The sequence below is a fragment of the Capsicum annuum genome, chromosome 9, assembly GCF_002878395.1.
Source record: "Capsicum annuum cultivar UCD-10X-F1 chromosome 9, UCD10Xv1.1, whole genome shotgun sequence".
In the NCBI taxonomy this organism is placed as follows: domain Eukaryota; kingdom Viridiplantae; phylum Streptophyta; class Magnoliopsida; order Solanales; family Solanaceae; genus Capsicum; species Capsicum annuum.
The window spans coordinates 213737918-213751360 of record NC_061119.1 but is presented as its reverse complement, the minus strand read 5'-3'; the positions used below and the strand labels follow the sequence as shown (position 1 = coordinate 213751360).

Sequence of the window (13443 nt, the reverse complement as noted above, 5' to 3'; positions counted from 1 at the left end):
AACTCTTCCAAATGTCAGTATTTATTATCATTTTGCAGTACATTTTTAGATATATTATAAAGTGAGGTACAAAATAGTCACGAGACTGAAAAAATAACTTGTCTTTTTTGGAAAATGTTCACTACTAATATGTCCATTATTCCAAAAACTTTTAATAAGAGAATCTCTCTTAAATATTTTTTTTGGTTTGTTTCTTTCTTTTGGCTTTTTGTTTCATAATATAAAGTGAAATTTGAATATTTGTCACGGGAGTTTATTATTACCGACAAAAAAATTAAATATATAACCCATATAAACTTTTTTCAGTTTTATCTTATGTGATACAATTTATTTTTTATAATTATGATGTTTGAGTCAACTTGTATGCAACTCGACTAATTTCACAGGATATAAGGAGTTTTATTTTATGTGATACATTTTTTTTATAGTCATGTTGTTTGAGTCAACTTGCATGCATCTCGACTAATTTCACATGATATAAGAAATGTTATTATATGTGATGCATTTTTTTTATAATATAATCATGTTGTTTTGAGTCAACTTGCTTGCATCTCAACTAATTTCACATGATATAAGAAATTTTATTTTATGTGACACGTTCTTTTATAATATAATCATGCAGTCATACTGTTTGAGTCAACTTCCATGCATCTCGACTAATTTTACATGATATAAGAAATTTTATTTTATGTGATACATTTTTTATATAATATAATCATGATGTTTGAGTCAACTTGTATGCACCTCGACTAATTTCACAGGATATAAGAAGTTTTGTTTTATGTGATATATTTTATTTTATAATCATGTTGTTTGAGTCAACTTGCATGCATCTCGACTAATTTCACAGGATATAAGAAATTTTTTTTATGTGATACATTTTATATATATATATATATATTATCATGGTTTTTGAGTCAACTTACATGCATCTCGACTAATTTCACAGGATAAAAGAAGCTTTATTTTATGTGATATATATATATTTTTTTTATAATCATGTTGTTTGAGTTAACTTGCATGCATCTCGACTAATTTCACGTGATATAAAGAGTTTTGTTTTATATATATATATATATAAAATTATGATTTTTGACTCAACTTGCATACATCTCGACTAATTTTAGGGGATATAACGTGAATTTGTGGCTTACTATATTTATTTGCTTCTGCATTTAGGACTTATTATTTGCAGTGAAACAAGAATGAATGAAGAGGAAATAAATTCATCTCCCAAAAAATATACAGAAGTTGAAACTGATGATGCAACTAAGTTTAACAACTCCTTGCAAGTAAGTTATCTATATGATTATGTAATGACTACTTGTTTGAAAAATCATACTGTACATACAATGTTAATTATGTTTAGTGTTATATAGTAATTAATCAACTTTACAAGTGAGAATTATGACTCCGCCACTGGTTTAATGTGTTTGTTGTTCTTTTTTTTGGCCAAATTTTAGGTGCTAGTGTATGAGTTTCTTGACAATAATTTGTAGTGATAAGTACTTCTTTGTTTAAGTGGCGGAGCTAGAGGGGGGGAAAGGGTTCTCACCTAAAAACTCGTTCGTTGAAAAATTACACTGTATATATAATGTTAATTATTTTTAGTGTTATTATATAGTAGTAAATAATGAACTTCACGAGTGAAAATTATGTCTCCGCCACTGATTTGTTTGTTGTTATTGTTTTGTACTAATTTTAGGTGCTAGAGTATGAGTGTGTGTGTGCATGTGTGGTGCTTCTTGACATCAATTTCTTGTGATAAGTACTTTTTTGTTTAAGTGGCAGAGTACATGACCCTTGACAGAAAGACGTGGAGGACGCGGACTAGGTTAAAGGGTTAGTGGGTAGGAGTACGTTTGTAATAGTAGGGACGAGTGCTTTTGTCTGTATCTACGCCTGTAGTTGCTTGTTCATAGTGTTTCGGTGATGTCTTTGATTTCGAATAGATGGTTTATAGTATTAACGTGTGGGTGTCTTGTTTTCTTTATTATCTAGTGGTGTGTCTCCTATTTTTGTTGTGTGCTTTTATGTTCTTCGTTCGTTTGTTTGATTATACTGTTATCTGGCCTGAGTCGGGGATCTATCGAAAACAGTCTCTCTACTTCATCTGAGGTAGTGGTATGGACTGCGTACCCTTTACCTTCTCAGACCCACTTTGTGGGAATACACTGGGTATGTTATTGTTGTTGGCAGAGCTAGAGGGTCGGAAGGGGTCATCTTAACCATGTTAGCTGAAAAATCATAGTACTATATATATAATGTTAACTCTCTGAGATAATGGTGTCAAAATATATCTTAAATATCTACTTTTTGCGAGTTTTACACCCGAACTGTCAGTTGTTTCCTTCTCCTACCTGAACTATCGCCAATTGTTCTATTTTCTTATCCGTGAACTATCACCATCTGTGTAGTAAAACGCACCTAGTTGAGTAGATGATGATAGTTGAGGCGTAAAATTCGCGGAAAATGATAGTTCAGGTATCCTTATGACCATTTACTCTTAAGTCTTTTTAGTGCTGTATAGTAAATAATGAACTTTCCGAGTGAAAATTCTGTCTCCGCCGCCGGTTTATTTGTTGTTCCTTTTGGTCCAAATTTTAGGTACTAGAGTTTATATGATGAGAGTGTGTTGTGTTAATTTCTTAACAACAAATCCCTGTGTAGATTATAACATTTCTTGTTTTTTGTTGGGAAAAAGTCAGAAATATAGTTAAATTTTGGTGAAATTTGCAGGAACACGCCTCAACTTTGCGGGGTCCTCGACTATTTATTACCGTATTTTTGTAGCATAGATTTGTCCAGTTGGACCACTTCAGGCCCTTAAACGCTCAGAGTGCGTGTATTCACCCAGTGGTCCAGCTGGACAAATATATGTCACAAAAATAAAGTAATAAATAGTCGAGGTGGGTCATAGAACCCCTGCAAAGTTGAGGTGTGTTACAACAAATTTTGTCAAAGTTTAAGTATATTTCGAAACTTTTTCCCTTTTTTTTGGTTCTGTAGGAACTCAAGGATTTGTGCTCTCAGCTTCACCATGCTGCAGATTATTGTGAGAAAGCATTTGTAAAGGCAGAAGAGAAAAGAGAGTTAGTAGTATTTCTATAGTTAATTTCTTCACGTATCGTCATAGAACTTTATCCACTATAACAGTAAAGTATACGAAATTATTTTTCGTCGCATTAACCTCTATAGTTGAATTGTAACTTGTTTGAGACTGAGACGTACTTGATGTTGTCGTTGCAGTGTGGTGGAAAACACAAAAGAGTACCTCTGCAGAGCTGTTGTTACAGTCGTCGATCATTTAGGATGTGTCTCAGCTAAACTTGAATACCAGATTTCAACGATTGACACAGCTTCTGCAACAGAGCTACGAATTGATGGCCTGACTCAAGTTTGTAGTCTTTACTCAAAACTTTCTTATACTGTCAGCGTATATAACTTAAACGCATTTACCAATTCCTCGCCTTATTCTACCTTCTCTTCGTCCCTCTTGATGTTTTTTACTAATGTTTTACTGTGTTGGTACGATTTCATCAGAGGCTCGCGACCTGCCAGCAATACTCTAACAAGCTTGCTCTCACAAGGCTTTGTTGGACTACCGATTTAGCAACATTTCATCGTCGCTATATATCACCGTGTAATCTTTTATTACTTCAACTTCTTCAATCCAAGCATAACTGTGTGCTAACACTTCCTGTTTCCTAAACCAGCAATTGATGATCTCAAGAGAATGAAAAGAATGTCAAGGTAATATATTTGTCGATTGCCTTATTTCAATCTATATTGCTCGGACTCTTGAAAAATGTCATAAGAGTGAATGTCGGAACCTCCAAAAGTAGTGCGTTTTTGGAGGATCTGATACGGGTTCTGCAGCATTTAGGAGAGTCCAAGCAACGTAGATTTCAAAAGCCTAACGGACTTGAACTAATGAAGGGGATTCGGTATACCAATTGGCAGTAAGAATCTGGACAAGGATGAATTCGAGGCGGAGGAGAATGTGCCACTATTTTTGTACACTTACAACTGTAAGCCTTCTCTACTTGAAGATTCAAAGCAAAAGTCTAGCTTTTCACCTCCAGGTAAACCAAAAGTGAATTTACAAGTTGGGAAAGTTTCGACATATCCAAATTTCAACGTTCACTTATCGATTTGCAGTGCTGCCAGTTCGCGATGGACTATCTGTTGTACCGAAATCACAAAATTCCAACTTTGTGTTTCAGGTATCCTTATATCAGCAATTTATCAATATGGATAGTGGTTAAACATCATGGTAATGTGTTTTTTCTTACTTTTTCTTGTGAATGCAGGAGGCTCGAAAGCAAAAACGGAACATATTGACTTGGAAACCGATGCATAATAAGGATATCAGGTCACTCGTTCGACGTGGTAGAAGAATAGTAACATGAATCCGCGATGAGTCTGAAGGCTGCAATGAATATTCCGTTTTGGAAAAGATTGTGTAGATTGTTGCAGCCTGCAGACTTCAACTTACCGAAACTGGAATCATGTATTACTACTCTTGCTTCGCGATTTATGTACATTATAAAGGGTCTTATTAGTAGCTTGAGAATCTTATGAAGTTTCTATTTACGAGATAATGGTAAAAAATACAGCTGAAATATCACTTTTTTGTGAGTTTCACACCTCTACTGGATTTGCTTTGATTTCGAGTGTGTGATGAGTCGTTTTCTCCATCTCTGAGACTCTGACAACTTAACCGTTTACATGAGGTAGTTCGCACAATTCAACATGATATCTGAGAGGGTGGAACTTTTATGTTTGTATCGAGCATGTAAAAGTATCAGACTCAAATGTGATGGAGCATGTTGTAGACATAAGATAAACAAGTAGAAGCAATAATTTTCCGATAGTTCTGAGTTTTTAGATGAGATGATTTTCACAATTCGACATTTTATGCTACAAAAATGTTCGACAGGAAAACAACACAACATTTTGAACTTCCCTATCCGCTATGGAAGGAAGAGAGCAGGCACATACATAGGATGCTAACCGCGTCCAACTCCTTAAAAAGGTCGGAGTATTTACACACAGGTGAACTTTCTAACTGCTGTAGATTTCGTTTACTTTCTATGATCCTAGAGATTGTTCTTGTTTCTTTCTTCGTTCCTCAGTATCGTTGCCTAAAACTGTTAAGGTCGAGCTGTTGGACTTCCTAGTCCACTTCCAATCTCGTCGATATAGGAAAATTTCGTGGGAGTAATACTAGCGAGTTTCCCTATGCAATTGTAGTCATTTTCATCTTTGAAATAAGCCTCTAAGTTACCCGTCGAATGATTCTTCTTCATTCCTGCGTCGCCTTCCTCCACACCCCAACCAATGAAATCGGATAAAGTCGGTGTTTGTGTAGCAGAACTCAACACTTCTGCCTCTTGTTCCTTGGGAGTTGACATACCACTTAGTGGAAGTGGAGGTGAGGAATCAGCTGATGAGAAGTTCGATTTTTCGACTTCCAGTGGTGGATTTTGTTTTAGAGAGTCTGCGTATAGGACATCTTCAATACGCGACATAACCGTGTTAGCTAGGCTTTCTAGCACCCTTGAATAGCTCTCCAGAACAGAATGTCCTACATCCTGTACACAATAAGTAAGACAGAAATACAACAGGTTACGATTTTGTGAGGTACCGAGGAGTTACTCTAAATATGTTTGATTGACCATGAGGTTTAAGAAAGAAAGACGGACTTTTGGAACTTATGGTCTTAAACATGTCATGACATTTTTATGACTACAAGACCAGTGCAGAAAGCATTGCATGTTCATGCAGGGCCAGGGGAAGTGTTGCACCCTAAGGGGATGCAATGAAGGCAGTTTACTGCTCGAACCTGAGACAACTTTACCGTTGCTCCAAGGTTTCTATAAGTAGAAATGTTCCGTTCTTTTTTGCAACAGACTAAAACGGTGAACATGCCACATAAAATGGGACGGAGAAAGTATCTTACATTGTTGCATTCGATTTTGCTGATGTCGAGAGAAGACTGAGGGATTCCGGGGAACTTTTGTTTTAACAATAGTAAGATAGTTTCTGCTCTTTCTTCAAAGAGCTCTCTCTTCTCCACACTAATAGCTGAACCCCACGTCGATTTTCCGTCTTTATGGTTCATTTTCCTCTTCCAAATCATTATAGATGCCTCGATTCTGTTCTTAAGATCAAGAACTTTGTGTTCCGTGGACAAATCCATCGTCGAAAGGAATTGTTCAGGATCAAAGAACTCAATTGTAATGCTCTTGTAGACTGAATCACCAAGACTTGATCTACCATTCTTGAAGAAATCACATAAATCAATAACAGATATATCAGTATCTTCGAGCCGAGCCCCTAAGACTGGTCGCTCGACTAATAATTATTATCTCAGAGAGTCACATTTCTTCTTGATTTCCAACAAAGAAGGTGACATTCTAAGAAGATAACTATAAGTTGAGCGACCATACGAGAAATCAACCGTATAAAAAGCTATGTTGCTCGGACTCTTCAAAAATATTGTCAGGTGTGTGTCAACAATAACAACATATCCAGTGTATTCCCACCCAGTGGGGTTTGGGGAAGGTAAAGTGTACACAGTCCATAAGTAGAGAAACTATTTCCGATAGACCCCCGACTCAAGACATATAACAATACAATAAACAAAACACATAAAAGCAAACAACAAGAAGGGATTTCACACCAAAAATAATAAAGGAAACAAGACACCCACAAGGTAATATTACAAAATATCTATTGAAAAACGTAGATATCACCAAAACATCACGAACCAGAGACTACAAGAAACTACACGCACAGATGCAAACAAAGCACTCTTCCCTACTATTACAGACATACTCCTACCCACTAACCCTCTACCCTACTCTGCGTCCTCCACACAGGTGCAACAACAGTTTTGGAGGTCCGAGCGACAAGTGTATCCAATGATACTTACCTTAGGAAGAGATTCAATGTAGTTTTCGGGAACTTCCATTTCTGAGAGTATTTGTGCATTAATAGCCATAGATGCTTTATGTACTTGATTCACACAATCTTTCTGATACTGTAGCCATTTTCGACATGTATCCGAGAGACCCTCTGGTGGAACCTTGATTGTAGGTAGCCACCATTTATCATCCCTCTGAACACCTTTCTCAGATTCATCAGCATCTTTCGACACATACCAGAACTCGTTCTCGTATTTAAAATTTTCCAAGCAATCCTGTTGAACATCATGAAATTATTATCCAGCATTAGAGATGATGCAACTCATGTACTTCTTCTATGTTACTCGGACCCTCCAAAAATATTGACACACTCGTGTCGGATCATCCAAATATGCATAAGTTTTGGAGGATCCGACACACACTGGGCGATATTTTTGAAGAGTCTCAGCCACATGGGATAGCAAGAGGACAATGCAGGTACTCACAATGAGCATTGCATCAAGCTTTTTCAATGCTGGGATGTTCATGAACAAATCTCTTCTTTGTTGTGTCACCATTACCTGTCAAATCACTATCAAAATTTATTCTTTTCAATTATCACTATTTCTACTCTAAGGGTGTGTTTGGCACGGAGAAAAACATTTTCCAGAAAATATTTTTTGATTTTCTCATGTTCGGTTTGTCAAAATTTTTGGAAAACAAGTTCTTTAAAAACGAGGAAAATGACTTCCTTAATGGAAGCTAAGTTGCGCGGACTCTTCGCTTTCGATGCCACATTCGTGTCGGATTCTCCAAATATACACTACTTTTGGAGAATTTGACACGTGCTGACATTTTTGAAGAGTCCGAGCAACATAGAATGGAAGTATGTAAACAAGCTCTACGAGTGGCATTCTAGTTGTGTCCTCCCCACCCTCCAACACTTCTCATCTTCACCCCAGCCCCGTAGCGCCCATCCCAACCACCCCACACACCCCATCACCCCACCCCACCCCCTTTCATATTATTCGTCTAGATTATTTACAAATGCTTTTACGATAACATGTTTTGCTCATCGAACACAAGAAATTAGTAAAAAAAAACAGATTATTTTCCTGTAAAACATTTTCCTTCGTACCGAACACGACCTAAATCTTGAATAGGAAAGAAGAGAGATATATAATAAAAGATCTCCAAGTAGGAAAACAAGTTCTACAAGTCGCATTCCACGTTGATTGTGTCTTACCCATCTTCCAACACATCTCATCTTCACCCCAACCACCGACGCCCCCACCACTCTGCCCCCCCCCTCCCCCCATCTTTCACTCTATTTGTCTAGATTATATACAGATGCTTTTAGGATAATATCTTTTGCCTACCGAACATAAGAAAATAAGTAAGAAACCTACTTCTTTTCCTTGAAAGCATATTTCATGTAAAATATTTTTCTTCGTACCGAACACACCCTAAATCTAGAATTGGAAAGAAGTGAGATATGTAAATATGTAATATAAGACCTCCATGTTTGTTCCATCTTTAGATTTTTGTTGAGAAGGAACAAATTCAACAATGTAATCTGATACAGATAAAAGCCAACTGATTTCTTTTCTCCACCTTTCTTTTCTTTCTTCAGACATTGGCTCCAACTTCTTCTGCTCACCAAATACAGAAGCTATAAACAACATACAAACAGTTAACATTCTCTCCATATATCTAAACGTTTCCTGTAAAAAAAGGGCAGTCCGGTGCACTAAAGCTCCAGCTATGCGCAGGGTCCGGAGAAGGGCCCCACCACAAGGGTGTATTGTACGCAGCCTTGCCTTGCATTTCTGCCAGAGGCTGTTTCCAAGACTTGAACTTGTGACCTCCTGGTCACATGACAGCAACTGTACCAGTTACTCCAAGGCTCTCCTTCTATATAAACATATCTTGTAAAGAACAAAATCTTGATGATGTTGAAACACACCTGCAAGATTAGTAATGGCATTTGATAAAGCTAGAGCCGATGAAACGCCCTTTCCTCCACCAGACATGTCCTCTCCTAAAAGCAGCTTTGCGAACCTCTCTTTCATCATTTCCATTTCTACATCGAAAACAAAGAATAAGGATCATGATCATCGGAAGAATAAGGATACATAACATGCAATGTGTGCAAAATTGTAACTCAAACATACATTCCTACATGTTTATGTCATGAATATCATGTAAAATGGCACAAAACCTGAAGCATTTTTATGTTTCTGGTGCAAAAGTGTAATTCGAGGCAAATCCAAAATCTAGAGACGGTGAATTCAGAATGAATGTGATCTCATTGTATATACGCGTTTTGAATTCTTTTTGCATATGTATACATAGGCCGATTGGCCGAGCTAAAAAGAATCATGATCAGTTCAGTTGATCCCACAGAACCCGTCTTAGATTCGCCTCTACAGCTACAATTTATGACAACAAATACGATAACATGTTGCATAATAGTTATTGACATAATACATAAACATGCCCTTTAACTCAGCCTAAAATCACATCTATGACCTTCAACTTTCAGTAGACACTTAAAACATGTATGAAGTTGAACATGAAGACGCACACGTCCCATATGGCATAGTACACGTAGGATACCATGCAGACAAGAATTGGCCACGCAGGACGCCACATAGGATATGTATACATAGTTCGAGCTGATAACAACAACAACAACAAACATGACAACATTGTTAAATGTTACATACCTGAACCTTGTTTATCCTTGTAAATGTTTCTTGATCTTGTTTCTTCCTTAGCGAATCGCGTAACAGGATCAACAGATTTATTAAAATTAATACTATCTAATTGATTTAATTCTAATGCTGAAGATGATTTTCCACCTAATAAATTCCTAAACTTCATCTCTTTGCCATGTCCATTATTATTATTATTATTATTCTCCAACACCATATGAGTATTACTACTATATGTATGTCTTTCAAACATTTTCCTAAAATTGAAAGATCTTGACTTTGATATCTTGGATATTTCACTAACCATTTTTTATTTTTATTTTTTTTTGTGAATTATGTAACATACAACAATGTCACATGGAAATTGAAAGCTCAAAAAATGGAAGGCAAAAATGATATTGTGTTTTGGTTGTTTATACTATGGTGAATTTTTTAAATTTTGGAAAGTGGTGTGCATGTTTGATGAATGGAAAAGGAAAGAGGTAGGTGAAAAAATAAGTTGAAATATAAATATTTGTAACATTTTTTTTTTTTGTTGTTGTTCTATTTTTGGATTTTGTTAATTGGTTGGATTTTTAATGGATAGCAAAAAGCATGGGCAAGCATACAAATGTTCAACTCTCTTTTAATACTAAATATATTCTTTATCTGTTTCGATTTATTTATCTTACTTTATTTTTAATCTATTTAAAAATAAATATTTTTGTATATTTAGTAACTTTTTAATAATTTGGATAACTTAAGAGTTTAGACCTAGGGTAGTAGATTTATATGATATTTTGGTACATCGAGTACAGTTTTAAACATTTATACGATTCAGAAGTCGTTTATATTTTCTTTAAGTTAGTGATGGAGTTAGGATTTTCACTAAAGTACTTCAAAGTATGAAAAATATATAATGTATATACATACACAAATATCTCAAATAGGAACAACTGGTGAAACTGTGAAAATCTCATCATTCTATATCAGCCCTCGAGTATATTTTGGATAATCATAAAAAGATGATAAAAACTTATTCGGACGTAATATTTATGATAAGTCGATATATGTAAGACGTGTATTTATTCACATATTTATCACTTAACCATATTTTTTTTTAATGTAAACATTGAATACAAATAATTTTTTTTTACCTAAAAAAATACTGAGTACATTAATAGGTTATTAAAGCCTCATTATAGCAAAGATAGATATTAATAAAAGCATGGCCAGACATTTAGGTAGAATCATTTTCTCAAGAAGATAATGAATAAGTTCACTTATAAATAGAAAATAATGACTTAATAAAGATCACCAAATTTTATTTATAAATTGTTTGTATTATTTTAAGGATAAATAACTTAAATCCCGACAATTTGAAGCTTAATTGTAGATAATTCTGATATTTTATATAATTACTGAAAATTTAGATTTTGAGTCTATCGAGATACATAATTAGCTTTCGATACATCCAATGCAGATACATCTTTTTTGTTATAACGATACATAATTAGCCCTCGATACATTTTTTCTTATTTTGAGTCTATCAAGAAAACATTGCACGAAGATACATTTTTTTCTTGTAAAGATACATAATTAGCTACCGATACATTTTTTTCAATTTTGAGTTTGTCGAGATAAATAATTAGCTCACATCCAACGAAGATACATAATTAGTTGAAATTTTTGTAATTACTTTATAAGAATGGTGATTTGTATAAATACGGTAATTAAGTTAAGGAGTATGTTTATGTTATTTTCCTTATTTTTATTCGATTTTCATATATTACTCTAATGTTTATTGTGCGAAAGATTTTCATCGATACAACTAGACTGGGTGAACCAACACCAACTTCTATGAACTAGTATCACCTACACAATCTCTTGCGGGGAATTGAAAACCTGATAATGTGTTCGGTATGAAGGAAAATATTTTTTAAAAAAAATCATTTTTGATTTGTCAAAATATTTTATTAAATAAGTTCTTTAAAAATGAGGAAATGACTTTTCTAATGAAAATGACGAAAATAAGTTTCATAAGTGACGTTTCAAGTTCATTATTTGCTAATCCACCCCGTGCCTCCACCCAAATGCCACACCCCACCCTATCTCACGTCCATTCTATTTTACTGGATTACATATAAATATTCTCGTAAACTAAAGCAAAACTGATTTATTTTCCAAAAAAACAAATTCTAATAAAATATTTTCCTTCATATAGTTCATATATACCAAACACTCCCAAGTCTAATACATGCCAGTTGTCATCATTAAAATAAAATGGAAATATTAAGAATGTCATTATTAATTCCAAATAACAATGAAGCATATATAAAGTACAAAAATAATTATAACAAAAACGCCCACCGTGGGGCTCGAACCCACGACCACAAGGTTAAGAGCCTTGCGCTCTACCAACTGAGCTAGACGGGCTTGTTGGCAGATTTTTAAGAGGAAACAATATAAAACCCAATAGTTTGAAGCGTGATTACGAAATTTTCCAATATTTCGATTTTGGATCTATCAAGACACATAATTAGCTCCCGATACATCCAATAAAGATATATTTTTTTCTTTGTAAAGATACATAATTAGCTCTCGATATATTTTTTTTCGATTTTGGATCTGTCGAGATACATAATACCTCAAATGAAGGCACCTTTTTTTCTTTTTAAAGGTCCATAATTAGCTTCCGATGTATTTTTTTGAATTTTGAGTCAGTCGAGATATATAATTAGCTCCCGAACATTCAATGAATAGACATAATTAGTTAAACAAATTGTAATTACTTTATAAGGACGGAGATTTGCTTAAATATGATAAGTTAAGATATATGTTTATGCTATTTTTCTATCTTTCAAATGAGGGTTTCAAGTTCAAAGTCCTTTACATGCATACTTTTTTTTTAATCGAACCCGTCACATAACACTTGTTTATTTAGCACGATTTACCTCTTTAATATGTTTTGCAGACTATTACATTAGAATCGAATTTACCTTGTGTGCGTACAAAAAAGTTAATGACTAAAATTTCTTTACTAATTGTGAAAGCAATGGTCATTTAATATCGTTCGTTTTACCAACATGGGTTGTGGTGCAGTATTGGGACAGCTCCATCCTTAATTAGAGGTCTCGGGTTCGAGTCTTGTATATAGAGAAAATTCTGTTGGGAGCGCTACCCCCTTAATAGGCCCTGCAACGCGCGATCCGAATTAGTCGGATACTCCAATGTAAGTACTGGACACCGAAAATAAATAAATAAAATATTGTTCTTTTTGGTATAAGATCATAAATATTTGAGCTATACTAAAAGACTCATTATCACTCCCTCTGTTGTTCCTAAATAAGTCGTGTTTTAGCCTTCTTATTTTATTTTTAGTAAGTGGTGTTTCAAATTTGAGGATCCATCGAAAACAGTCTATCTACTTCATCTGAGGTAGGGTAGACTTTACCCTCCCCTCACTTTGTGGGAATATACTCAGTGGCGGAGCCACCTTTGCTCCAGAGGGTTCATCCAAACTCACTTCGACGAAAAATTATACTATTTTTACATGATTAAAAATATTTTTTATGCATATATGGTAGAGTTGAACCCCCTTCCACTAGTTGGTATATATTTACTTCTGAATTTCCTCAATTAAAATCCTTGTTCCGCTACCGAATACACTGAATATGTTGTTGTTGTTGTTGAAGCGGTGTTTCAAATAATTAAGAAGTCCATGTTCTTCCAATTTTAAGTATTAAACAGTTACATCGTTTCAAAATATTTATTAAGGGGAAGTTAGTAAAATTCTCTTTATTTTCTAGAAATAAGTAATTTCTTAGTTGTGATAT

General features: G+C 34.6%; 3 protein-coding genes and 1 non-coding gene across 6 annotated transcripts; 2 read left to right on the top strand and 2 right to left on the bottom strand.

Moving 5' to 3' along the window:
* The first annotated feature begins 1112 nt into the window (after positions 1–1112).
* On the top strand, positions 1113–4644 carry LOC107841030 (probable protein ABIL5). Of its 3 annotated transcripts, none has more exons than XM_016685032.2 (8): positions 1113–1292; positions 3010–3092; positions 3250–3397; positions 3544–3643; positions 3717–3753; positions 3940–4085; positions 4162–4226; positions 4314–4644. In XM_016685032.2, exons 1-8 carry the CDS (start codon positions 1206–1208, stop codon positions 4410–4412), a joined length of 765 nt encoding a protein of 254 aa, XP_016540518.2. In that variant the 5' UTR covers positions 1113–1205; the 3' UTR covers positions 4413–4644. The 3 variants fall into 3 exon arrangements, with proteins under 3 accessions (XP_016540518.2, XP_047252496.1, XP_047252495.1); XM_047396539.1 differs by lacking the exon at positions 1113–1292 and adding an exon at positions 1311–2484; XM_047396540.1 differs by lacking the exon at positions 3010–3092 and having other exon boundaries at positions 1177–1292.
* Positions 4645–4794: 150 nt separating this feature from the next.
* LOC124887241 lies at positions 4795–9013 on the top strand. Its single transcript, XM_047396541.1, has 2 exons — positions 4795–5058; positions 8545–9013. The coding sequence occupies exons 1-2, from the start codon at positions 4932–4934 to the stop codon at positions 8844–8846; spliced, it is 429 nt and encodes a 142-aa protein (XP_047252497.1). The 5' UTR covers positions 4795–4931; the 3' UTR covers positions 8847–9013.
* Positions 5052–10109, bottom strand: LOC107841029 (rop guanine nucleotide exchange factor 12). The gene is made up of 7 exons (XM_016685031.2): positions 9641–10109; positions 8878–8994; positions 8429–8583; positions 7418–7492; positions 6941–7207; positions 5966–6286; positions 5052–5597 (listed from the first exon to the last, which is right to left on the bottom strand). The coding sequence occupies exons 1-7, from the start codon at positions 9933–9935 to the stop codon at positions 5157–5159; spliced, it is 1671 nt and encodes a 556-aa protein (XP_016540517.2). The 5' UTR covers positions 9936–10109; the 3' UTR covers positions 5052–5156.
* A 1861-nt stretch (positions 10110–11970) lies between these two features.
* TRNAK-CUU lies at positions 11971–12043 on the bottom strand. The gene has a single exon. It is a non-coding gene; the product is annotated as a tRNA-Lys (tRNA).
* Between the last annotated feature and the right edge of the window lie 1400 nt (positions 12044–13443).